Below are 27,182 nucleotides of genomic sequence, written 5' to 3'. Positions count from 1 at the left end.
CCATTGTCAATTAAGTAACAGTTAATATTATAATTGTGAAAAAAACATGGGGTGCTCCATTTATCAGTTTTCATAAAGCGCCCCACATTTTTTGCACAATTATACTATTTACTTTTCCTTAAATGATTCCTAGATTGAAAATTATTTTCTACTTTTTAGTTAATTTTATCATAAAAGCGTGTTTTTTATTATTTCTAACTATATTTTTTCAAGTAAAAAGTATTTGACATAAAAAAATCGATGTCCCGTTTTGACTGAAGTAATCATTGGTCACTATATTCCATGGTCAATATTTACGTTTGCGTACACTTGAAACGCAAGGTCAAACACTAGTTGTCTTTTTTTATCACATTGTTCTAATAGCTCTGTCCCTTATAGAACATTTGTCTATGTAGTTAAAGGTAATCGTCGCCACGCCAGAAATCTTTTTTACGTGCGGCTATAGATGTTTCACATCAAAAGAAAGATTCATTTTTAAAATTTATGAATATATTGACGACCCGCGTGGAGGAGCAGTCACCATGCCGGTCTGACGCGCAGAGGGTCCCGAGTTCGATCCCCGGTCAGACAGATTTCTAAAAGATCAATTTAGATTTCTGTTTCTAGGTCTGGGTGTTTGTATATTTGTGTCTGTATGTGTCCATAGCACCCACGATACAGGGAATCCTAGTGTGGGGCTGTGAGTGTAGCAAGCGTCTTTTAAAGAATGAATTTATGAATACTTAACTGATTTGTTCGCTAAGACAAAATCAAAACCAAAACCTCCAGCCACACGTGCGCCGTGAATAAATTACGCAAAATAATGCCACCAAACACCGCTGGGGAGGAAATTTATTCGCTCACAAGGAAATAAACCGTACCCTTGATTTGCAGTATTGAGCCAGGAATAAAATCAGGAGTACAATCACGTTTTTTTCGCCCACGTTAATAAAAGTCAAGGATGTTGCGATTTTGCGAAATTGTACGAAACAAACATGCAGTCTCTATACTGTTGTTTACCCACAGATATCTGTTGAACCCTAAATAAGTTTTTCCGTGTACAAAAACAAAATAAATAAATAATTAAAAAATAAGTTTTTTTATAATATATAGGAGTATATAGGAGTAGCAGACGAGCATGCAGTCCACCTGATGGTAAGTGGCTACTGCCACCCATTGACATCTGTAATAAACCCCAGATAGGATTAGATTTCTACCTGAGGTCGGCCACAGATGCGCCGCTACCCCTGAGGACTAAGCTGAAACGCTTTGGAAAAGTCTGCCTCCCTTACTACACCCTTCAAAACGGAACACAGTAGCGCCTAACACTGCTGTTATTGGGTACAAATAGGTATGGCGGTGGTGCCGCCGGAGTCGAACCACAAAGAGTTCTACCACTTTCGAAAGCTCGAACTATTGGAGTCTTACAGGAAAACTGCTATGGATGCATTGATTCTGTGGACGTTAAAACGCCTTGTGTCTTACCAAACCTATGTGTGTCTTTACAAAACTATTTTAGGCACATATTTGGTGAATCAATGTGTATTATTCTCGCTTCTTATCATGACTGAAACACCTGACATGCTGTAGAATATACACATTCAATAAAGTTTTGTAGTATGCACGTAAATATCTAGATTTTTAAGTTGTTAAATATACGATTAGGTTACAGAAGTCCATGGGGTACAGTAACCACTTACCATCAAGTGGACTGCATGCTCGTTTGCTATTCTATAATATAAAAAATAAACTCTAAAAATCAATTCCCATTAATATTGCAGCCGTCTCTGATGTCTGAACAAAGCTCTCTTTGAAATTTAAATTTATAAGTTCCTCTTCATGTCTTCCTTTCGTAGATGTTTCTTATAATAGAGTATTTTATAAGACAATTTCTTAATAAGGTCGTCTTGCCCGCCGTTTGTAGCAATTTATTTACATATAATCTCATTTAAGTACCATTTAACTAGGGATAATGTATTTAAATCTTCTGAAACACTACATTTTATCTAAGATACATTCACATCGACTCCACTAACAATAAGTCCATATACATTTATTCTAAAATGAAAATAATACCTTTAGTAATCCCGCTAAAAAATTAAAGCGTTTACCATCGAAATATTCCTAGAAAACTGCATCATTTCATTTTGGGAATTAAAAGCTAACATCGGAGCACAAATAGAAAATCGTGCTAAAAATCAATTCCGCTTAGCAGGAAATCACCGGGGCCGTCGCTTGAACGGATCCACTCTGCGGAGAAAATTATGTTATTCAAGTTGCGGATGGCCTACAAACTCTTTACCTTCAATGGGCCACTTTTATATTTTGTATCACATTTTGTACGTAATATTTGTTAATAGTGCTGTAGGACTACCATGAGTTTACAAAAGTATTACTCGCTAGCGACTGCGTAAAATAAATGTATGAAAAATTGTACAGCGCCTCTGGTGGTTACTCGTAGAACTAAAATCCGTAGTGACGTAACTCGATACGTAAAAAACCTATCGAAATCAAATCGCTAGCGAATGTCATTATGATCTATTGCCATACAAATTCGCTCCCATGAGTCATTAATTTGACAGACGTTGTCAAGAAATACCGTAACGATAGTAGTTATGTTATTCACTAGCAAAATTACAATAGTTTTCTATTTACCATTTCTATAGTGGCGTTTCTATGCCAACTCATGGTAATGCTACTTATGGCCTAGTTTGTAGCCTTTCGAAAAGTTCAGGGCTTGAATCCTAGGTACCTGAGATTTTTCACAGTTAATGCATATTAGGAATAACTTAATGGTAAAGTGTACATATTGCAAGAAAACCAAAAAATAACAAGACAATGGGCTTGACCAAGCCATGGCCAGAATTTTCCTGGGAGAGAGGTTAAATTCTTGTCGAGAATAACAAAGTTTGATACACAAAATGTTTCATTTTTTCTTGGCGTTCAAATTTTTCTTTTTGGGAATTTTTACTAAAGGCATGGGAAATTAATATCGATATCAGTAGATTACAGCCGACTTTGATCTTAAATAATTTCTCAAAATATTGACATCGATAACGATAAGCAGGAAATTACCAGCTTTCCAAAAGCGAAGATGAGATTTCCGTAATATATCAATCAAGTCTAAAATAAATTTGCTATCGTATTTATTTTGTAACAAATGGTTTTCGACTGTGCCTACTGTTTGTACAATGGGAATATAATCGAAGGTTTACATTTTACAAGGTTAGGGAAACGGCGGCTAGCAGTATCGAATGGTTTAATATAACTTTACAAATAGTTACTCGATATGTACAACTTCGAAATATGTACAACTTCGAAAAATCAACGGTGGCGTGGGATTCGAACCACCACCCGAGTCAGCCACCCAAATTGCAATCAAGACGGAAAACCAGCTTTCACAATCAGTACCCTTACCATGAGTTTTCAAAACATCCCACAATTTTACGTTACGTTTACTCAATCTTTTATTCTGTTCCGTTTGCTTAGTAGACTGAATAAACGTAACAATAAGTAAGTGCTCAAGTCCTTTTGTCCTCAAATGTTCGCAAAAAAAGAGAGACGAAACATAAAGCGCCATTTTGTCAATTTATACATTTAATGTTACGTTACTGACAAATACAACAACAAATACCTAAACAGTCATATTTGTAAAAACGTAAAAACTCATGGTAAGGGTACAGAGGTGACTAAGATGCAAATTTCGAACCAACTTTGACTAAAACACACATGTGCCAGTATAAGGTCAAACGGCGCCACACATCACACCCACACTACTACAATTAAGATATCCCGAGAGTATGAATTGAGTTGAAATTGAAAGCAAATATCAATTAAGCAAACGACGGTTGAGATTTCCATATCATAGTAATAGCAAACAGAGGAATTATCATATGTAAGTAAGCGTATTTTTTTTCTTTGTAATTAAGCAACATTTGTAAAAAGAAACAATTTCTGCAAAATCACTATAGTGTAAAGTGCTGCTGTGTGCAGCTTTGAAGAGTATGGAAAAGACACAAGATGCCTTCCAATTATGATGAATTTTAGTCTTCAGGAGTAGTAACGCTACTGTGGCTAATGTCCGGTAACACCAACACTTGCTGTTGATCTCAGATATCTTCTTACTACAGTAAAAGGGGGAGCAACGTATGCGAGGCTGCGGTAAATATCGAAATCTTACTGGTGGTCGTATCACTCGGTATAAAGTGGAACATCATGGGGTAATAGCTTATTCGAGTCAGATAAAATCACCCGTCACCCCATAACTAACGGTTATCAATAATGGATTTCCCTACGTAAAACATGGGCAGCAGTAATTGTATACCATTGCTTACGGAACTATTACTTCACTATTTCTTTAGTATTTCTTCATTTTAAAAATGTCAGTTCTAATGATATATTTTCGATTAACCCCATAAGGAGCTAAACGGGGTGATAGCCGATAGCCTCGTTTGAAACCGACGCTGTACCGTCAGATTCAATACCAGGTGAAACTGGATATGAAACGACAATGCAAAGGTCAAACACGTGTTCGCCCACGCGCTGCAGCTGAATATTCTACGGACAAAGCGAGGAGTACGAACACAATGAAGTCACTGCCGCCTGTGTTCAGCTGTGACCAACTCCATATAGAACAGATTCTACGTGAAGTCGATCACAGACTTGCAGTATTGTCACTTCTGAGGATAGCGACTATGTAAATCAGCTAGCATTTACATTCCTTCACCGAAACGCTAAACTGCTTCACGCTAGAAATGTCTGTGGCAGTGGAAGTATTTTCGATAATCCCCTAAGGGGCTACACAGGGTGATAGTCGATACTACCGTTTGAAACCAGACCTGTACCGTCAGATTCAATACCACGTGAAACTAGATATTAAACGAGGACAATGCAAAGGTCAAACACGTGTACACCCACGCACTGCAGCTCAATATTCCACACAAAGCGAGAGGGTAATTTAAACGTAAATTGTAATTTACATGAACATTTACTGAACGTGTATAACGGTTTATGAATTTCTTAAGGTTATGATATTAAAAAGCGTACCATAGGCTGAGTGATTGTTTAACTGATAAAACGCCACACCTGAAGTAGCCCCAGCTCCACATGTACCAGTAGGTTAAGAGCCATTGTATGAAACATTTTTTTTTAGAGATGTGTGGAGTGTTATGGAGTTTCTTTCGCCGCTTCTTCAGCATAACGACATGACATACAAAAAGTGCTCTGTAAATAACCTACATATTTTAAAAATGATTTGATTTATCATAGAAAGATTTTTAAATCAAACTAGAGTAGCAAACGAGCTCATGCTTCCTAATGGAAAGTAGCTACTGCCGTCCATAGATATGTGTAATCAACTCTAGATAAGATACTTATGAGTCACAAATGTGAGTCTATTCTATAAGGACTAAATTAGGAGACCTCCATTAAGTATGTCTACTTATCACACCTTTCAAACCGGAATACAGCAGCACTGAACACTGCTGTTATTAGGCAGAAAAGGTGTGGGGGTGTTGACGCCGAGGTCGTACCACAAAAGGTTGTACTACCTACAAATTATTTTACTACATACTTCTACAAATTTTACTACTAATACGGTAATACGTATGGTAAGGATATGTTTCTATAAACCTTTTTCCAATTTAGATTATCCTATATTGGTCTAGATTTAATTGAGCGAGTCCTTCGTTATCAGATAATCCTAACAATAGGTTTAATTTAACGATACATCGACATCAAAGCCTTGCCCATAGACAATGTCACACATCGCACCCTATTAGAACAATGTATTAAGGTTACATTAATTAAGGTCTTATGACGACCCTTCATACCAGAACACTGATATTAAACAATTAATTGTAAAAATAAAAAATCTCGAACGCTAAAAAATAATTAAGAGAAAACAAGTTTCTTTTATTAAAATATATAGAGATAAACGAGAATGCAGTCCACTTGATGGTAAGTGGTTACTGAGGCTCATGGAGATCTATAATCAACCCTATGATAATAGATTAGTTTCCTACGCGAGGTTGGTTACAGATGCGTCACTCTGTGGACTAAGTTGAAACGCCGTTGTTATTTGCAGTTTTTGCGACATATTTGCGCAAACGAATTTCTTATTTCTCGTTTGTTTTATATGATTTATTAAGTTGTTATGATATGTTCTCGGAAGAGTTGATTTCCTAGAACACGCGTGAATTCCAACTAATGTTTTGTACTTCGTTGTTAAGTAAATAGTACTAACCCTACCTTACTATTCTCACGTACCCTTAGTAGGATAATGAATATTCAAATTCAAATTGTCTGGCTTTACATTTCTGGTGACCTTTACTACGGTTGACAGAATATTGACACTTCATTAACAATATCATTTGCAAATAGTTTTAGATATCCACCTACTAACCTTAGTTTTCGTTATTAAGCAATTATTATTTTAGGTAAAATAATCTAAAACTAAACGAAGCTTATTCTAAATATTATGAGCTTAGAGAAGGCCTAGCAAGGATATAATGGATTTTGAAAACGACCTGTTTTTTTCTCAGACATATGATAGTCCTCGTCAACCCATCACAATCTGCTGGGTCAAGGGATGGTCAAATTGGTAAATTTCATACACCTTTGAAACCTTTTCTTTAAAGAACTCAGTTGTGCCAGCCTCCTCAGAATATTTTCATCCGCCATTATAGCAAATGAATATTAAATAATTTTGAATACTTATCATTCAAAAATCAAATGTGCCTGGGATTTGAACCTCAAACCTCCTCATTGAGAGGCCGATTTTCAACCACTAGTCTATTACTGCTTTTTTGTGCTAGCAATGTGTGGAAAAATAATAATATCTTCACTAGTGTAAAATTTAAACAAAGATAAACATTCGTAAGAAAACAAAGATTTACTTTGTCCTTAAGAAGACAAACAGAAAGTCAGATTACAGCCTCAGAAATTGAAAAGGCAGGTTATTGCATGCATATTTCATCCAAAATTGTTTCAGGTCGGAGTCTAGAAATTGCACAATCTAGGACGATACACAAAGGCATAACCGTTTGACCTTTCCCCCAACTCGTATTCGGGATTCTGATAATCATTCCCGAGTTTAAATATAATGGTTTATCTCCTGTATAATTATTCTGACAGCTCAGGGAATATCCCGAACAAATCTGAATATTAAAAGTAAAGTAAGACTTATAGAAAAGATTTTTCTTTTACATTTTACTTTACAACATCAAATTCACTTCTGACTTTCTGACATTATAAGGCAATTGAATGGATGGCAGTCACCGTCGCGTATGGACATTTGGAACACCATACGAGTTGTCATTACATCGGCTTCGAAAAAGAACTCTTTTTGCACCTTTCTTGAAAAACCCCTCGTCAGCGCTGGGAAAATACCTTGGAATTTTTAAATCAATAAAACTATACTTATATTAAACATATGCTTTATTTGTTTCAGCATAGTCGGCGCTGATCGCCGGCCTGGCATGAGGCGTCCGCCGCGGCAGCCTCCTACCCTATACCTTCACTGTTCACCCCTTCGAGAGCCTAACCTGAAGTTATCCCAACTCTCCCGTCCCTTCTCCCTTATTCTCCTCCTTATACCCCTTTACAACACACAAATGGTCGGAAACCTGTCCTACATATCAAAAACATACATAACGACAGACCTTCCGCAAACAATTAGTACAGAAAATATTAAACCAAGCGATGGATTTAATTATGTTGAAGATATACTCAAAACTTACGAAAGTGAGTTTAACACGAGTACGCTTAGTAAATACCAAATACTACTCGATAGGTTTAGAAGAAAAAGTAATTATGTTCCTGATAATGATACCAAAAGTATTAAGAGAGAATTAGAAAGTAATTTCGTCTCTACGTTTAAAAGTTACTATGATACAAGTCGAAACTTTCTTAATCAGACTAAAGTCAAAGAAAATAACATAGATGGTATGATAAATAATATGAAAGTTTCAGTAATTATTGATGAAGAGAACATTAAAACAACTAGGCCAACAAATTTGAAGAGCAGCGACTCTAAAATAAATTTACGTAATAATTCTTTAGAGACGCTAAATAATAATGATAATACAAAAGTAGTGAATACAAAAGAACCGATTGATAACGATCCCATGGCGAAGTACAAGGTAGACGATGCAACACGTACAAAGATATTTCACGATTACTTCACGACTGTAAACAAAGATTCAAGAGTGAATTTTACTAAAAAGGTAAATTCAAGTATCACAAAAGGTGACATTGACGGTAACGTAATACCTGCTGAAAATAATTCAACCGGAGGTGAAAATAGAGGTACAGTGATAGAACGCGAAGAGACCACGCGGGGGCGCTCCGCAAACGAGTCCATAGCCTATCCTTCTAACAAATCCCTTCATACTCCTCCAATTACGAATATTTTGCAATCAACAAGACCCACGTTAATCGGTAAGTGAAAACAAACCTTATTTTCTTCAAATAGAAGGTAATATTGCACTCGCAGGTATTGTGGGCACTCTGAAAGACCTTTTTGTAATTGGTTGAAGGGCGTGCGCCCTGGTAATTGGCAATAAATTGACCTACAATTTGTTGCGAGGCATTCGACACTCGATTGCTTGTCAATAATTTAAGGGGACTAAATATAAAAATAGCGTCGTTCAAAAAATGTTCCGTTTAAATACATTTTATAATGGGTATTGGAAATAAAATCCTTTAAGAGTCTGACGTGTGGAAACAAACCCATGTTGCGTTATAGTACGAGTATATGTGCTCAACCTGAAATGTCTATTCGAAGTCTATTCGAAGTCGAAGGTGGTTTGTCATCGACTATCAAAATGAAAGGGGTCAAGCATTAAGATTTGTGCACAATTGTCAAAAAAATGCGAAACATATTAAAATTTAATTAATCAATTACGTATTTAATAAAATCGTTACATAAGGGCGCCAGAACTTGATATAATCCACCTACAATATAATAATGTACCCTATTGATTTATATTCAACTCAATAAAAATCTAAATCTATGAGTTTATTTAATTAGGGCCTCTGACTGACAGAGAATATATAAATATAAAATATTTCACAGAACTTCCTTATTTATAACGTAAAATATTTCTAAAGAAGGATTTTTGAAAATTCAATTTAGCAAATAGGGGATGAAAGCTGGTTACATAATTGTATCATCCCTGACAACACGAAATTGAAGATTTGATTAAGCATTTCGCCCATTTCAACTCATTCAAAATATTATACTTGACTGAAGATTTTAATTGCAGGGAATATTTTTATACTAAAAACAAAAATCCGACTACATAAAAATATAGCCTATGTCATGTCATTATAATTTAGATGAATCGAACGACACACATGTTAAAATCCATCCATCCAACCCATGGACTGCAGGGCGTGCAAAGAATGGGACATACATAACTGCACGGTGTACAAGGGAGACATACTTTTACGAGGCATTCCAGCTTAGCCCTCAAAAGTAGTGGTGCATCTGTGGCCAACCTCAGTTAGGAATCTTATTTGGAGTTAATTACAGACGTCCATGCTCTGCATTCACTTATCATCGAGGAGACTGTATGTTCATCTGCTACATTTAAATATATTATTGCTACATTTAGAATAACATGCATATGCTTGAAAAATATTACCCTTCCCATAGGGTAAAAACAAAGCCGAACTCCAATTACACACAAACATTCACTACTGTACACTGTACACAAAATATTTTCTTTTAACGACGACAAAAATAGTGCTGTTGATTCAATTTGGCAGAACTCTGAATGTTTGACAAATCAAATACGAAACAGTTGAGTCGTCACGCGTCAGCAGCTACAGGGAAATCGCATTACGACGTAAACAAAACTCTATTTGTTTCCGTTATATTCGAAGCAGATTTTATTTTAAGGTGGTAGAGCCCTTTGTGGTTCGACTCCGGCGACATCACCGCCACACTTAGTTCTGCCTAATAACAAGAGTGTTATGCGCTGCTGTGGTCTAGTTTGAAGGGTGGGGTAAAGGAGACATACTTTTCCGAATCGTACCAGCTTAGTCCTCAGGGGTAGCAGCGCATCTGTGACCGACCTCAGGTTGGTATATATAATCCTATCTGCGTTGATTACAGATGTCCATGGGCAGCAGTAGCCACTTACCATCAGGTGAGCTACATGTTCGTCCGCTACACTTGAATATAGTATTATAAAAAAACATGCATGCTTGAAAAACATTACCCTTGCCATACGGGTAAAAACAAAGCCGAGCTCCAATTACACTCAGCCAAACATTCACTACACTGCACTGTACACAAAATATTTTCTTTTAACGACACAAAAATAGTGCCGTTGATTCAATTTGGCAGAACTCTCCGAATATTTGACAAATCAAATACGAAACAGTGGAGTCGTCACGTGTCAGCGGTTACAGGGAAATCGCATTACGATGTAAACAAAACTCTATTTGTTTCCGTTATATTCCAAGCAGATTTTATACAACGGTTATGACTGCCTTAGTATTGTTATAATCATAGTTGAAAAGCTTAGTATTTGACAGGTGGTTGAACAAAATACGGTTCTTCCGTGGGATACCACCGCCGCACTTATTGCTAGCGCAAAGCAGCTCTGCATTTCGGCAGAGGCGCTTTGTTTTGGCCGATTGTTATAAATTTATGTTTTATTTTATCATATTAATAAATAGTTTTCCTAAATTTAGATAGTAAATACGAAGCAATGCATGTTTATCTTCATACTACAGCAAATATTCATACGATATTCATACTGGTATATCACAGACAGCTCCAGTAGGACTACCATGAGTTTACAAAAGTATTACTCGCTAGCGACTGCGTAAAATAAATGTATGAAAAATTGTACAGCGCCTCTGGTGGTTACTCGTAGAACTAAAATCCGTAGTGACGTAACTCGATACGTAAAAAACCTATCGAAATCAAATCGCTAGCGAATGTCATTATGATCTATTGCCATACAAATTCGGTCCCATGAGTCATTAATTTGACAGACGTTGTCAAGAAATACCGTAACGATAGTAGTTATGTTATTCACTAGCAAAATGACAATAGTTTTCTATTTACCATTTCTATAGTGGCGTTTCTATGCCAACTCATGGTAATGCTACAGGTTTGATTCCTGGCAGCAAACGTCTAAAGGATGAATTTTCCTCTCGGTTCTGGGTTGAATGATTGTGTTGCCTTTTATAATAGACAGAACGACAGAACGGGATACTGTTATGAAAAATACGGAATAGCATTTTTTTTGTAGTTCCTTCAAGACCCTTAACATTTTATACCTTTAATCTTTTGGCCACATTTTTCAGACCCTTTAGTCACGATGTATATGAGCCTTTCTCTAAAACCCTTCTTCTAAAAGGAAACCCTTAACTGTACGGCAATAAAACAACAATAAGGTACCTTTACAAAGGGCGACTGTTGATATATTGAAAAACACACTCGCCCTATTCCAAAGTCTTTTTAAAATGCCGGATACTATTCTAGACTAAAACTAATAAAAGATAGAGCACTAAGTAGCTCACTTTAATACAAGCGCTTTGACCTTTATTTTTCGGTCTGACATTTTTATTCTCGCAAGAATCATTTATATCTAAATGCCTCTGCAACGTGAAACGAAAGGCTTTTATTGTAGTACCTTTGATAAAATTGAAAGTTGATTTTAAGAAATATAACTAAGAATTTTTTCAAATGCTTCTCTGTTGTTCAGATACGTTATGTGGAATAAAATATCCACCGATGTTTAATTATTTAAGTAGCATATGAATCCAATAAGATTTCTATAGGTGATGTAACCTTTAAATGGCTGGATGATAGGTAATAGATGGTCGAGACTAAATATCATACGAAATGTGTCTGAAACTTGGAAAAAGGAACGTCCAATAAAGTTTGACACCCCTTAAAGGCGCAGGAGACAAAAATTACGTTTTAATGATCTTCACGTGCAAAATTAATGTGAAAAAGTCGATTTTGCCGTCTCCAAACCGTATCGCCCACGGTAAACCTGCTCCTTTGCACCGGGCACGCTAAGGCTCTGGATCCGTTGGGCTATGGAACGTAATGGTTATACTATAGGTAAGTTATTTCATATGGAGACGCTGCTACCCACCTCTAATGTTCTTCTCTTTTTGCCTATTTCTAAGTATATTTGTACACTTTCGGAATGCATCGATTTCTTTGAGAAGCCGAGTCTCAACAACTAATAAACGATAAAAAAATGCTTATCATATTATGAAAGTACAGGCCTTGCCAAATTCAAATTCTCACTTACTTATTTCATTAAATATTAATAACCCTTTAACATCTACTGAGTAGAGCGACTACTGAGTAACTAGGTGCTTTCAAAGTAAATAAGTGAACATTAACCGTATTTTCACGTTAAGTGGAACTCCAATGTAACTAGTTTTAAAGTTACACCGATTTTAACGGTAGTCGTACAAAATGTCATTAAGTCTATAATTTTATTATTTTAAGATGATCACTCTATCTCTCCCACTACATCAACATAAGTTACTACATCAACTCATATTATCAGAATAAGTAGAGAAATAACTCTACAATTTCGAATAAAAACACCATATTAATAAGAATTTACACATCTTTTACATTTCCTATTAGCCAAAGTGAAATATTAATTTAGCTAAACATTTCTGCATAAACCTTCCTAAGGTTTCCTTATGGTTTTGCAGCAGCTAACATAACTATGCTATAGCATATATTAAAATTATATATAGCATAAACAGTCACGTCGGTCTGTCAGTTACAATTACACAACAATACATACGAAATGTTTGAAGATCATATCAGATGCCCTGGATACGAACCCTAGACCCTCAAAAAGGGTCCATAACGTTCACGGTCCGGTATGTCAATTTCCAGGTACATATCCGCGCGGACAGTGTAACGAGCTTCGACATAGAGCTTTTAAAAAAGGTAAAAGCTCCCCATCAAAGCTTTCAACATCGTGCTATTTAATTAAATAACTGTTTTGTGCGACTCTTTTTTATAAGATGGAAGTTGGAAATTTGAGCTTGCAGTCCGTTTGATGGTAAGGCACTGTCGCTCATGGACATCAGTGATGTTTCAATGAACAAATGATTCAATGACTGAAAGTATGAATGAATTATTAAATGATGGAATGTAGGCTAAAAGTAATGAATAAATTCATAAAATAAAGAATGAATGAATGTTAGAATAAATATAATAGAAAGAACCTATGATAGAGCGAACAAATTAAATATTTAATTTGCATAGGCCAGCGGAGACACTTAGGAATTGTCAATTACAATATTTTTTGTTATACTGCTACCGGATCAAAACAGGACCTCATCTAGAAGATCCGTTAAGAAACTCAGTGGGTTCGTCTTTTTCCATAAGAATTATTACTCTTTCTCTTTTAATAACATGCCATTATCGTTTTACATACTTATAATAATAATTAATAAAGATTCCTAAAATCTTTAACAAATAAATGAAGGTAAACCGAGGAATGACTAACTTAATCTATACTAATATTATAAAGAGGAAAACTTTGTTTGTTTGTTTGATTGTAATGAATAGGCTCAAACTACTGGACCGATTTTTAAAATTTTTTCACCATTCGAAAGCTACATATATCCACGAGTAACATAGGCTATATTTTTTATGAAATATTTTTGATAAATAGGTCAGCTAGTCCTTCATAAAGATGTCACAAAATGGAAACTTGCATCCCAGACCATTACGTCAATTGCGGCATGCGTCGTCAAATTACATAACGACAACTTGTGTTGTCGTTATGTAATTTGTACCACAATTTAAAAGCAGCTTGTTCATAAAGAGTGGTAACTTTATTGTTCCGTGATAATAAACTAGAACACAAACATGGCTGTAATGCAGTTGTTCTACACAAGCATTGTTCTGACTTAACATCAACTAACATTGCGGTATAGTTTATGACATTACTTGTGTTGTCGGGTGTACATTTTAAGTTTTGCGAACACAATTGTTGGTGTAGCTGTTTTTTATTCTCTTTATAAGCTTTTATTTAACTTTCCTTGTGTTGTTGTTACGGTCAAATCTTGCAATTGAATTTTTAACCAACTAAAACTGAAGGATAGAACTGAAATTTTATGTACACGCTTAGTTTGAATAACAACGCATGAATATCGCAGTGACGTCATTCTAAAGCAGTTTTTTTAAACTTGTACGGAGAAATTATAGTTCCGATACGGTCCACGGGGGCGCTGTGTGAATGAAAACGTAAACGGTGACAGTTTTCAAACAAACGTAAAAACATGAGTTTTTGCCCTTAGCATGAGCTAAGGGTAGTATGTCAATTGTAGCATGCGTCATCAAATTACATAACGACAACACAAGTACCACAATTTAAACGCAGCTCGTTCATAAAGAGTGGTAACTTTATTGTTCCGTGATAATAAAATAGAACACAAACATGGCTGTAATGCAGTTGTTCTACACAAGCATTGTTCTAACTTAACATCAACTAACATTGCGTTATAGTTTATGACATTACTTGTGTCGTCGGGTGTACATTTTTAGTTTTACTAACACAATTGTTAGCGTAATTGTTTGTTTATTCTTTTCACAAGCTTTTATTTAACTTTCCTCGTGTATTTGAGATTCAAATCTTACAATTAAATTTTAAGCCAGTAAAGCCCAACTGATTGTACTTTTAGGTACTTTGATAACGATACCTGATTAACTTACTGACGTCATTATACATCCAATATTTTTTTTTTATAATATAGGAGTAGCAGACCAGCATGCAGTCCACCTGATGGTAAGTGGCTACTGTCGCCCATGGACATCTGTAATTAACCCCAGATAGGATTAGATATTCCTAACTGAGATCTGCCACAGATGCGCCGCTACCCCTGAGGACATACAGAGACATATTTTTCCGAGCCGTTCCAGCTTAGTGGAACGCCTCGGAAAAGTATGTCCCTTACCACACCCTTCAACACGGAACACAGCAGCGCCTAACAGTGCTGTTATTAGTCCGAAATAGGTGTGGCGGTGGTGCCGCCGGAGTCGAACCACAAAGGGTTCTACCACCTTCAAATGGTGGCCGCCCTAAAAAGGCGGAACACTTATTTTTAATGCATCCCGATTATATGAAATGCTATAAAATGCAAGGGTTTACTGAGATTTACACGAAAAATAATGCATAGAGCCAAGTGACAGACAGGCAGATGCTTTAAAAGACTCTCCTTTTAACACCTTTTAACTCATTAAACATCGTTAATAAAACCATTTCTTTGTTATATAACAACATTAACTATAAACAACATGGGTACATACTACATAATCTGTATCAGTAACAAATATTTAATCGATAAATTAATACTGACAGTATTCTATTAATACAAAGTTGGGATAACCTACAAAGTTGACGATTAGCTGTTAAGTCGATAACAAGTCGTTCAACAATTAATTACGTTTTCATAACGAGATTGCACCGTGCGAGTATTAATTACTTGTCCCGATAATAGTTAAGTTCAAAGTTAAATCACGTGCAATGTATGTAGATATGAGGTGTAATATACAAGGCGTTTAACTTATGTCCGTAATTAATAAAATCAATCTAAAGTTTTGCAGATTTAAATTTAACAGTTTCTGCATACTAGAAATGGTCAAGAAACGATATTTTGGTAGACTAAATATGCATTAATTCCGGGACTAGAATAGTGCTACGGTATCCCCTGCCTGTCGTAAGAGGCGATTAAAAGGGGACTTCTGGGGCTGCGGGCGACAAGAGTGGGAGCTCGAACCGTCCAGTAAGCGATCCGGGGAAGGATGGTGTTATGTGTGGTCGCATACCGTCGTGAGCACCAGATGGTGTGGGAGGAGCGAAAGCTGCTCCCCCAGGGCAGAGCCCGATCGGGGCAACGCGCTTGGAGGACTCCGGTTGCGTTCCGTCAGAGATCCCGGAGTTCTTCGATAAGCGTTGAGGATGGCCACCGGAGGGGTTTTAGTGCGGTAAATATCCCACTTAACACGGCGTCGCTACCACGTCGTCGGGTACCTTTTGAAGGTTTCCCCCTCGATAAAAAAAGGCTACATATGGATAGATTGATTAACAACAATGATGCTTAATCCTCTAAAACAGCAAATTAACCTGTATGACCTGAGATAGGACTCCAATTTTATCTGGGGTTAATTATAGATATCCATGGGCGGCTATACTACTAGCCTTCACGAGGAGTTCTTCATACTCGTTTATTTTAGTCTTGTTAAAGAGGACTTAATTTACTCGTACCTACATTTACAGATTAAATACAGGCAAACATTTCTAATATGATTTTAATAACAATTTATTTCATTCACAAGCACAGTTCAAAATGAGCAATACCAAAGACAATGATGTGAACAAAATGCGTCTACCCGCGATATAACAATCGAACTCAGCTGCTCACGTGTTTCTTCTTACTTCTCTTCGCTGTACGCATATCCGTGAGTCGCTCTATGGGCTCACTGAAAATCAGCGCCGTGGTGCAAGTCACCATGGCATCAATGCTGAGTGAGTGCCTTTTCCGTATGCAATGTATACATACAAGCATAGGGATATGCTGTAACTTACCTAAATAAGTATTGTATTTTTATTCTGCTGTGTTTAGTATGTGTCATGAGTTTTATATGTACCTATATCCCATTCTTTTGTAATTAACTTAAGTAATTTGTAATTGATACGTGTGTGTGTACAATGCATTGAGTAATAAAGTTATTTCATTTCATTTCAAATATGCTAAATTTTCAAAAACTTACCACGACGAACTTATTAAATACGTCCGCGGTTCCGACATGTTGTAAAGTGCATTATCCGCCTAAAGCAGAAATCTTCAGCAACGCCCATAAAATACATCCGCGTGCAAACAACTTCTTCGTAAGAGAACTCCAAAATTACAAAGCTGTTCTAGAAATACGTATAACGTAGCTTATGCACTATTCATCCTTTATGATGCAAGGACTTAATGTGAAATCGAAAACACCCTAACCCAAAAATCATACTAAATTAAGTTATTTAATTCAGGAAAAATATATTTCTCAAATAAACATAACAGAAACAATCAATGACGACCCGCGTGATTGAGCGGTCCCATACCGGTCTGACGTGCAGTGGGTCCCGGGTTCGATCCCCGGCCAGACAGATATCTAAATAATGAACTTAGGTTTGAATGCCAATACATAAAAAAATCAAATGTTTACCTTTTACGGTTCAAGAGGTGAAGCCCGGTGAAGGACAGACGCAGTCAGCGGAGGGTAGTAATAGGGAGCCCTTTTGGTACGGAAACCTTTAGGGTTCATAACATCATAAAACGACCACTTTAGAGGTCGTTTAATGATATTTAATCAAAACAATGAACAAAAAGAAACATAGCTGTGATAGATACACGTAAACCACATAAAGTTCTACCTTTGTTATTAGACCTTACAATTGTTTATTAGATCTTTGGTAAATGTGTAAACCGCCTAAAAGTTTGCAAAACTTTAGACAAAGCGAAGGTTCATGAGCACGGCTTGCACTATTCCTGCTTGTTTTGCGCTTAATAACACATCATACTCAGTAGGGACACGAAAAAAGTATCGATATTTTGTGGCATCGAGTATTTTGCCTTTCGATCGAACACAATACCGATATTATTGTACTGGATACTTTGTATTCGATACTTTTATGTAACAAGTGCTTTTTGACAGCCTGTCTTATTAGAAATTACCTAAAAATCTGGATGTTTACGGCAACTTCATTTAGTTCAAGTCAAGGTATAAAATAAACAGTCCCTGAAATTCGACGGCAAAAAAACTGGTAGTGACGAAAATACTATTGGGCAGAAATACGCGTGACGGGAGGCAAACCACTTAAACCAAAGAGGGTTCTACCACCTTCAACCACAGATGGCTCTACCACCTTCAAAAGAAGTATAGATACTTTTTCGTACACGATATTTTTAGCATACTACTCATGAGTACAACAATAAAGTATCGATACTTTTTATTCGATACTTTGTCCCTACTTGCAAACTTCACCTCATGGACTACACGAGTCAACAAGCTTAGAACTTTACTGCTGAAAGAAACAGCTTTTTAATATTCAGAAGGTACACACTTCGCGGTTTGCCTACGGAGGCTGACCCATCTATTTCTCAACAGTGTTAAGCGTTGTTGTATTCTTGTTTGAAAGATTTGGTATGATAGAGAAACTTATGATTTAACTTTGTCAGGAGTGGCAAGGTTTTGAAGTTGACGTTAGATAGGATAGTTCAATTCTATAAGGGTTAAATTATGGATGTGACATAATTAATTGAAGATGTTTGCTGTAATAGATGCTGCTATTACCACGTACCACTATCAGGTAGTTTCGTGATCATGTGCCATTTTAATTTTATAAAAGTATAAGCACTAACTTGGACCAGGCGTTCCAACACAGTCAATCATACTGTTATAAATGTTATTGGTCATTAACTACCTACTACCTTACTCATCTAAGTATATTTGTCGCCAAATAATCAGTCGAATCTGAAGTAGATCGCATGTACACCCCCAAAGACAAAGACTGCATCATTCGAAATGTACCTGGCCGGGAATCGAACCCGGAATTGATCTCACACTCATATAGTAACTGCGCCAAAAACTCATAACAAATCTTAAAATGTAAGTATGTACGAGTAAGTATTGAAGGGGGTTTCTCTTCAATACTTACTCGTACATACTTGTCATGACTCGTAACAAATAAAATTGAAACGGAAGGCTTAAATGTTTTATCCAGTATGAGGGATAATAGTGGGATGCGGAGGGATCCAACAAGCTTTACCCCCGCTTTGTATTGAATTTAGAACAATGGGCTTAGCGTACAGAAAACTACATTCGTAAGCTAACTATGTAAATGGCGGTATCTTTGAACTGCAAAAATAATTAATCACATTTATGTATGAAAAGATTTCGGGATCTATTTTAAGATTGTAAAGTTTGACCGAGCACCATGGACGCCAACTTATGTGTTTCTTTAGTATAAAGACTCGTTTGTCAAAAATTCTAGACATGCCGTCGTGAGAGCCTATTTCTACCTAATAACAGCAGTGTTAGGCGCTGCTGTGTTCCGGTTTGAAGGGTGTGGTAAGGGAGACAGACTTTTTCGAGGCGTTCCAGCTTAGTCCTTAGGGGTAGCGGCGCATCAGTGTCCGACCTCAGGTAGGAATATCTAATCCTATCTGGGGTTGATTACAGATGTCCATGGGCGGCAGAAGCCACTTACCATCAGGTGGACTGTATGCTCGTCTGCTACTCCTATATTATAAAAAAAAGAGCAAAAGAACTCGTACACCTGTACCTCACGCAGTTTATTGTACGCACCTCCAGCCAATTAGTTTTGGTGCAAACGATTAAATAATTTCGTAACTTTGCTTCGACCTTGCTCGCCACTTTACTACCTCACACATCTGTAGTGAATAATTAGCCAAGTGCGAGATGAACTCGCGCATGGAGGGTTCTGTACCACTTAATTATAGCAAAACCCCCGTTTTTTAATATTTTTTAAAGCGGTAGTAACAATACTCTGTTAAAATATAATACACTATGTAAAAAAATATCTTTTTAAAGTGTCCGTCTATATATTACGGTTCAAGAGAACAATCCCTATGACGGACAGGCAGACAGCGGAGGCTTAGTAATAGAATTCCATCTTTACCTGAGTACGGAACCCTAACAAGCACCCTAAACCAGTGACTATAAACAGAGTTTACGAAAGAGCTTTTTTATATTAAAAGTCCTCCCGGTCCATCTCTCCGTAGGGCGCTAATTGAATTAGCGTATAATGAACAAAATTAGTATACTCCACCTTTGGGTAATTGCGCTATAAAACTTAATTCAACACTGCTTTATTACTTTGTTGTACTGTTATTCAATTTATCTTATTTTACAAGCGAATATTAATTTAATTTCGTAAAATTACTTCATGCAAATTGCAGTGGCTTATGCTATACGACTATAGTCTTAGATTTGATTCCCGATAAAAATTACAGGTGAATTTTATGTCACATTTGTAGTTTTGTAAAATCAAATCAACTTTCCGCCCCGGGCCTCCGACGGCTTAGTCTGCCACTGTACTTACGTATGTGTTTGTATGGAGACCCATAGTATAATGGTAGTTACTTACTACCTTGCACTGAGAGATTCGAAAACGAATGATCGGATTAAAAATATATTAAAGTAAATTGTTACATTTTACTAATGCAGATGTACCAATAATTATTGAAATAGATGTAAGTAATAAAATAAGTAAAATATATTACATTTGAATCGGTTTTTGAGTTTCACTATTACGCGAGCGTAAAATAACGGTTATATTGATTTCAATACTAACACTTTAATTTTATGTAAAACGAACCTACCAATAAAATAAACCACAAAGCCAGCTCCCATTAAAATACCACGTTATGTAAACCACATTCCATTTGATGATAACGTTAGTAGTAGATTAAATGTGTCTATAAATCTATTTATCGAAGATATCTACCCTCAAACTGGTTATTAAAATGTGACTATTTTTTTGAAAAAACGCTATATTTTTTATTTTTAACTAAAAACACTAACAGCTTATGACGGGAATCATGATCGTTTATCAATGTAGTTAAGGTACCACCAAATAGCGTACCAAAAAATAGCTTTGAAAATGCCAAATGCTACTGGAACGAGATCAGCCGCAGTCGTGTACGTTTTTACCATTAAGTGGAACATAACCGCAGTGTTCTGGCCCTGACACGTGTCGCCACAAGATGTATGATGTCGCTAATGGCGTGAACAAACGCCACGAAAGTATAGTTCTACGCCGTAGACCCAAGGAGGCTAAACTATCAAAAATAGCGTCGAAAATAGCAAACGCTACTGGAACGAGATCAGCCGCAGTCGTGTACGTTTTTACCATTAAGTGGAATATAACCGCAGTGTTCTGGCCCTGACACGTGTCGCCATAAGATGTATGATGTCGCTAATGGCGTGAACAAACGCCACGAAAGTATAGTTCTATTGTAATGCAATGCACCAAGAACATGTTAACCACTTGGTGGGTAATGGTCGTACAATTATTACAGATATCTCACCTGAAGTATAAAAAGGTAAGTTTAATTAAGAAATATTTAACGTCCTTATTGTAAAACTAGCAGTGATAGCCTAGTGGTTAAGAAACTCGACCTCTCGATCGAGGGATCCGAGGTTCAAATCCCAGGCTCGCACCTCTGATTTTTTTATGTGCGTATTAGAAATTTAAAATTATTATCACTTGCTAAACGGTGAAGGGAAACATCGCGAGGAAACCTGCATACATGAGAGTTTTATAATAAAAAAACTCAAATGTATGTGAAGTCTACCAATACGCACTTGGCCAGCGCGGTGGACTATGGCCTAATCATTATGAGAGGAGACCCGTGCCCAACAGTGGGACAGTAATGAGTTGATGATGATGATGATGATTGTAAAACCGTATGAATTCGTATAAAAACCAAATCTAATTTCAAATAAATAATATTTTTTTCTTCCTTCTAAAAATAGATTGCCAGAGATCCTTCTTGTACATAATATTTTTTTAAATTATAACGATCTTGATATTTTGAGATTCAGTTGGAACGTCTCGGAAAATAATCTCTTACTTTTCATACCCTACAAACCAAAAACAGCCCTTAACACTGTTATATGTGTGAAAATGGTGCCCGGTACAGTCAGACATTTATAAAAAAGTCCTGCATACAAAATCACGATTAAAATCACACAAAAAATTCCTGCTTTAGAATAGCAGTATATTAAACAAAAACCTAACGTACCAGTGTTACTGCAACATTAACCCACAAAGTAAAACTTTAATCAACAAAGCAAATTACACGCATTGTACCACCGAGATGACTTATCACTGGGGAGGGATATATTTCCCTCTTTGTTTGAGCTCTGATAACAATTACTATTTTAACCGCGTTTTTTCAATTTCAATACAACCGACTTCTATGTCACTACAAAGTAAAAAATAATTCAAATAAATGTTGGTTTAGTATATAGTTCTGAAGTCGGCGCTCATTATATTTAGTTGGATAACGATGTTGAAATGCCTCAGAAAAGAGTGTCTCCGTTACCACACTCTACATATCAGAAAACAACAGCGCTTAACACTGTTATATGTGTGGCGGTGATAGCTGGGTATAGTCCGGTATTTATATAAAAAACTTACATACACAGATACACTTAAAATCACACAACCAAATGCTGCTTTAGAATAGCAGTATATTAAACAAAAACCTAACGTACCAGTGTTACTGCAAAGTAAAACTTTAATCAACAAAGCAAATTATACGCATTGTGCCACCGAGATGATTTATCACTGGGGAGGGATATATTTCCCTCTTTGTTTGAGCTCTGATAACAATTCCTATTTCAACCGCGTTTTTTCAAGGTCTGAATGGAGCCATTATTACGAGAACTTACCCCATTTTTTTAGTCTTTCATTAGGGTTACCTTGAGTTGTTTTAGACAAAAGAGAAACGAAACCCTAACATATATCATTAGGATACATATATTTTTATCATCCACACAATTACATTATGTTTCTTATACGTATTTCACATAAAAAGCGTATAAAAACACCGAGTTTAAATTATTAGAAAATATTTTAAGTTCATTATTTAGATGTTTGTCAAGAAGGGTATCGAACCCGGAACCCGCTGTGTATCACATCGGTATAGTCAAAGCTCCGTCTCCCAGGAATATTACTACAAAACTACATATATAATAATAAAAAAGTAAGCATGGTAATCCAATGATATGATAAGCCTTCTATGACGAGGGTGTGCTGTTCGAAGTTCGCGGTCTTCTAATTCATTTACATAATCCTTATAATACACACATAAGTATTAAAAATTAAGGATCACTTAGAAAAATTATCATACGGAAGGAAGGAATGCCCTCAAAGTTCTATAATAAGTATCTCGTATGCGCGTCCAACTTCTACTACCTCTACCAATCCGCATTCAGTCGGCTTAGACTAAAATACCTTTAACTTTTCGAAGCCCTCCTAAGTAAATTAAATCCACCAATTCACACCTCGCCACACTTTACTATAGCTATAGCTATAGCCCTTTTCATTCACATGCATCAAACAGACACAATAATGTGTTAATACAATCCATTGTATTTGAACGTCAATCAGCAATTCGTATGTTATTCAATCATTCGCTCGACCGGCCATCAACAAACACTCGTCACTAATGTTGTCATCCGCACGACGATCGCTCATCGTTCAGTTAATCCGCCCGACACAGTAACGCTTTAGCTTGTTTCACTACCGGCGAGTAACTTAAAGCGACTATTTTATATCAAAATATATAACTCAGAGGTGACTGACTGACATAGTGATCTATCAATGCACAGCGCAAACCACTGGACGGATCGGGCTGAAATTTGGCATGCAGGTAGGTGTTATGACGTAGCCATTCACTAAGAAAGGATTTTGATCAATTCTACCCCCAAGGGGATGAAAATATTACTACGTAACGCGAGCGAAGCCGCGAGCAAAAGCTCGTTTTATAATATAGCGTGCGAAAAAGTACAGTTGATGGTGGCTACTGCCGATAGACATCTGTAGACAACTCGAGATAAGATTAAATTCCTATCTGAAGACGACCAAAGATGCGCTGCTCTACCCCTGAGGACTAAACTAGAATGCCTCGGATAAGTTCCTCCCTTACCACACACTTCAAACCGGAACACAGCAACGATTAACATTACTGTTATTAAGTAGAAATAAAGCCCTTATCATTCACATGAATAAAACAGACTTCAGACACGGAGACAATAATATGTTAATAAAAATCCATTGTATTTGAACGTCAATCTCTCATACAATATTTTCTTTTCTTTTCGTTTCGTTCTTCTGAATGAAAAATGTTCAGCTCTAAACTTCAAATTCTTCTTTGCCGAATCTGGATCAGGCACCGATTAAGTACGGCGGCGTTAATAAATATTAATCGCCATTCAGTTATCCAACCGCAGTGGGACATATCGGTCAACTATTATGTACGTCGATCGTTCAGTTTTAAACGATGAATTGACATAAAATTGCTCTAAATTTTATTTTACAACATAGCTGTTTTATGATGCGATAAAATGGATAACTTTAAAATCAATATTACTTATGCATCTAATTTAAGTATATGATAAATATTAGTTAATATATAACTCAAAGGTGACTGACTGACATAGTGATCTATCAAACGCACAGCCCAAACCACTGGACGGATCGGACTGAAATTTGGCATCTGCATGCCGTAGATGTTATGACGTAGGCATCCGCTAAGAAAGGATTTTGATCAATTCTACCCCCAAGGGTATAAAATAGGGGATAAATGTTTGAATATATATTCTTAGTTAATATTACTTCGTAACGCGAGCGAAGCCGCGGGCAAAAACTCGTTAGTTATAAATTTGCGTATTATAAATTAATTATCACTTGCTATAACGGAGAGGAAAAACATCGTAAGGAAAGTTGCATACCTGAAAAATGTTTTTCAAAGGTATATGAAGTCTACCAATTCGCACTTGGCCAGCGCGGTGGACTATGTCTTAATGTTTCTCATTCTGGGACCCATGCCCAGCAACGGGACAGCAATGGGTTGTTGATGATGATTATCGGTGACAGTATAATATAAATATATAAACTCGATCCCGGAAACGGCTTCAACGACTTTCATGAAATTTAGTATGTAGGGGGTTTCGAGGGCTATAAATATCTATCGAATATCTTGATAGCTTGATTTCATTTTTAGAAAACGTCGTGTTATCGAAAAAATAGTGTTCATCCCGGTAATTTTAATGTGCATTAACAATATAAATTAAATTCTAAGCACAATTTACTTCACAGGAAGAATTGCGAAACATTTCCAGCTATCCTTTTGTCACGATTATCTCAGAAACATGAATGTATTCAACTGAACATTCGGTAACAGCGTAAATCGCTCGGAATCGCATTCGGAGGTAAATGCAACGAGGTGTACAAGGAACAGACGAATTAACGCTAAACGCTCGAACGTTTGTAGCTAGGGTGTATAACTGTATACATAGGAATAGGTATAATTCGTTCTATAGAGTGACGGCTCTTTGACGGCTCTTTAGTCAAAATGTGAGCTTAACATCTACTCATATCTTTTAAAATCAGTTTGCTTTTACCTTTTGAAAGTTTTATCATATTTCATATCTTTGGAAGGTAGAGTCAATATTGTTCTATTGTTATAGATACAACCGTCTGTCTTCACCTATTTTTAACGTAACAATTCAACATTTATTACATTACAATTATATATGTATGTTATTACACGCTATTATAAAGCGTTGTTAATAGACGTTATTATGAAACGTTTTCAATCGACTTATTATTAAATGCGTTTGTTGTTAAATAGTGTCAATATATATAGGTATAAATCATCATTCGGTAACAGCGTTAAGCGCTCGGAATCGCATTCGGAGGCAAATGCAACGAGGTGTACGAGGAACAGACGAATTAACACTAAACGCTCGAACGTTTGTAGCTAGCGTGTATAACTGTATATGAACGCTACTGTATACAGCACAGTACTACTGTATATAGGAATACGTATGTCTCGGTTTTATAGAGCGACGGCTCTTTGAAGACTCTTTAGCCAAAATGAGAGCTTTCCATTTACTCATGTCTTTTGAAATGAAGAGCCAATACTGATCCGCCAGGGTAATACCGATTGTACGTCCCCGGTCTCCACCTATTTTTTTTAAATTTCGTTGGAAGAGAATTTTGAAGTTGGAAGAGCTAGTGTAGTTTGACCGAGGAGATACAACTATCTATTTCTAAAGTGAAGCAGCAGTAGGGAGGATGTGGATGCGGGCTGACGTGTATATGACAATGTCGTGCATAACATCTTAATCATAATCAACACAATTAGGCAGGAGATCCCTTTTCCAAAGGTCAATTCATATTGGCATTTCATGACCGAATAGGCTCATAAATTTAATGGTGGAATCATCATGGTTTCTTCTTCCATGAAATAAAAAGAACAGCATGGGTAAGTTTAAGCAAATATCCAGATTATTTCGATATACAAAAGTCCTTTGGGCAATTCAGTGTACTGAGGTGGGTCTGACTGCCCACAATGTAGACGAGAAATAGAAGCCAAGCACTACACGAGAGGAAGTAACAAACTGAGTTATATAACCTGACCTGGAAACCCACAAGCTGGAATGTCAAAGGTCACAGGATGTTACTTAGTTATACTGCACGTTGGAGCGCTGATGGCTTAGGGTGGGTTCCATCATGTAACTTTAACATTTACAAAAGTCTTAACAATCGTCAAATCCACGGTTAAAATAATCATTCCTAAAATCCATTAAATTAAGGTTGAAATTACGTCATGAACACTTAAAATTAACAGATTTCGATAGGTTAAAGGTTTTGTCAACTTCCCTATCTGTCAACGTCGACTAAAAATTGTGGTGACACCGACAAATGACGTTAATGACATAATAGAATTGTTATAATACGTCGCTACCATGAAAGTTAGCTATATTTAACTTTAACGGGCTTTCGTGTAACCCACCCTTAGTAGCGTGTTTACTGAGAACAATTAGAGTATTGAGTGATTCTGGTAATTGGATATAGTCGCTTAAGTTCTAACACCGCGAAATTCAAATAATTACCATTTTGAGTTTGCGTATCAATCGAGAAAGAAGAACACAGCGTATTGGCTTCGTAAAATACCTGCTGAAAACTACGCGTAAGTTAGTATTGTTTCATACTCAAAGGTATGACGAGCATGAGAATTAAAAAATAACTAAATGAGTCTGACTTTTTCTTTGCTCCCCTGAAAAGTTGATAATTTTAAGGTCCGCGGTGTTAGAACATAAGCAAAATGAAGCTTAATTTTAGAAAATTTACGGAGCTAATATGCTGTCACCGATTGTCTGCCGACTATCTCCAGCAACCTTCGATGTCGATTGTCGCCGACTGTTGTCGAAAGTCGTCGCCTGTCGTCAGCTACCGTCAGCGCCTGTTGTCGATTGTCAACGACTGCTGTCGTATATCGTCGCCTGTCTTTAGCGACTGAGAGCGACTGATGTTGACTGTTGTCAATGGTAGCCGACTATCGCTAGCAACAGTTTGACCGAAGCTATAAATGTACTAAATATG

The 27,182-nt window shown here is 36.6% G+C and overlaps 1 protein-coding gene across 1 annotated transcript in view; it reads left to right on the top strand.

The window, feature by feature from the left end:
• Positions 1-27,182, top strand: part of GABA-B-R3 (gamma-aminobutyric acid type B receptor subunit 3) — a 156,157-nt gene that overhangs the window by 102,003 nt on the left and 26,972 nt on the right. Inside the window, exon 2 of the mRNA XM_073082550.1 lies at positions 7,430-8,418. Coding sequence (XP_072938651.1) covers positions 7,458-8,418 — 961 coding nt within the window. The 5' untranslated portion in view covers positions 7,430-7,457. The remainder of the gene's footprint in view (positions 1-7,429; positions 8,419-27,182) is intronic.

Source organism: Epargyreus clarus, unplaced genomic scaffold (assembly GCF_041222505.1).
Source record: "Epargyreus clarus isolate Ecla_fem2 unplaced genomic scaffold, WU_Ecla_fem_2.2 ptg000018l, whole genome shotgun sequence".
Lineage (NCBI taxonomy): Eukaryota > Metazoa > Arthropoda > Insecta > Lepidoptera > Hesperiidae > Epargyreus > Epargyreus clarus.
This window is presented reverse-complemented; position numbering and strand designations above follow the sequence as displayed.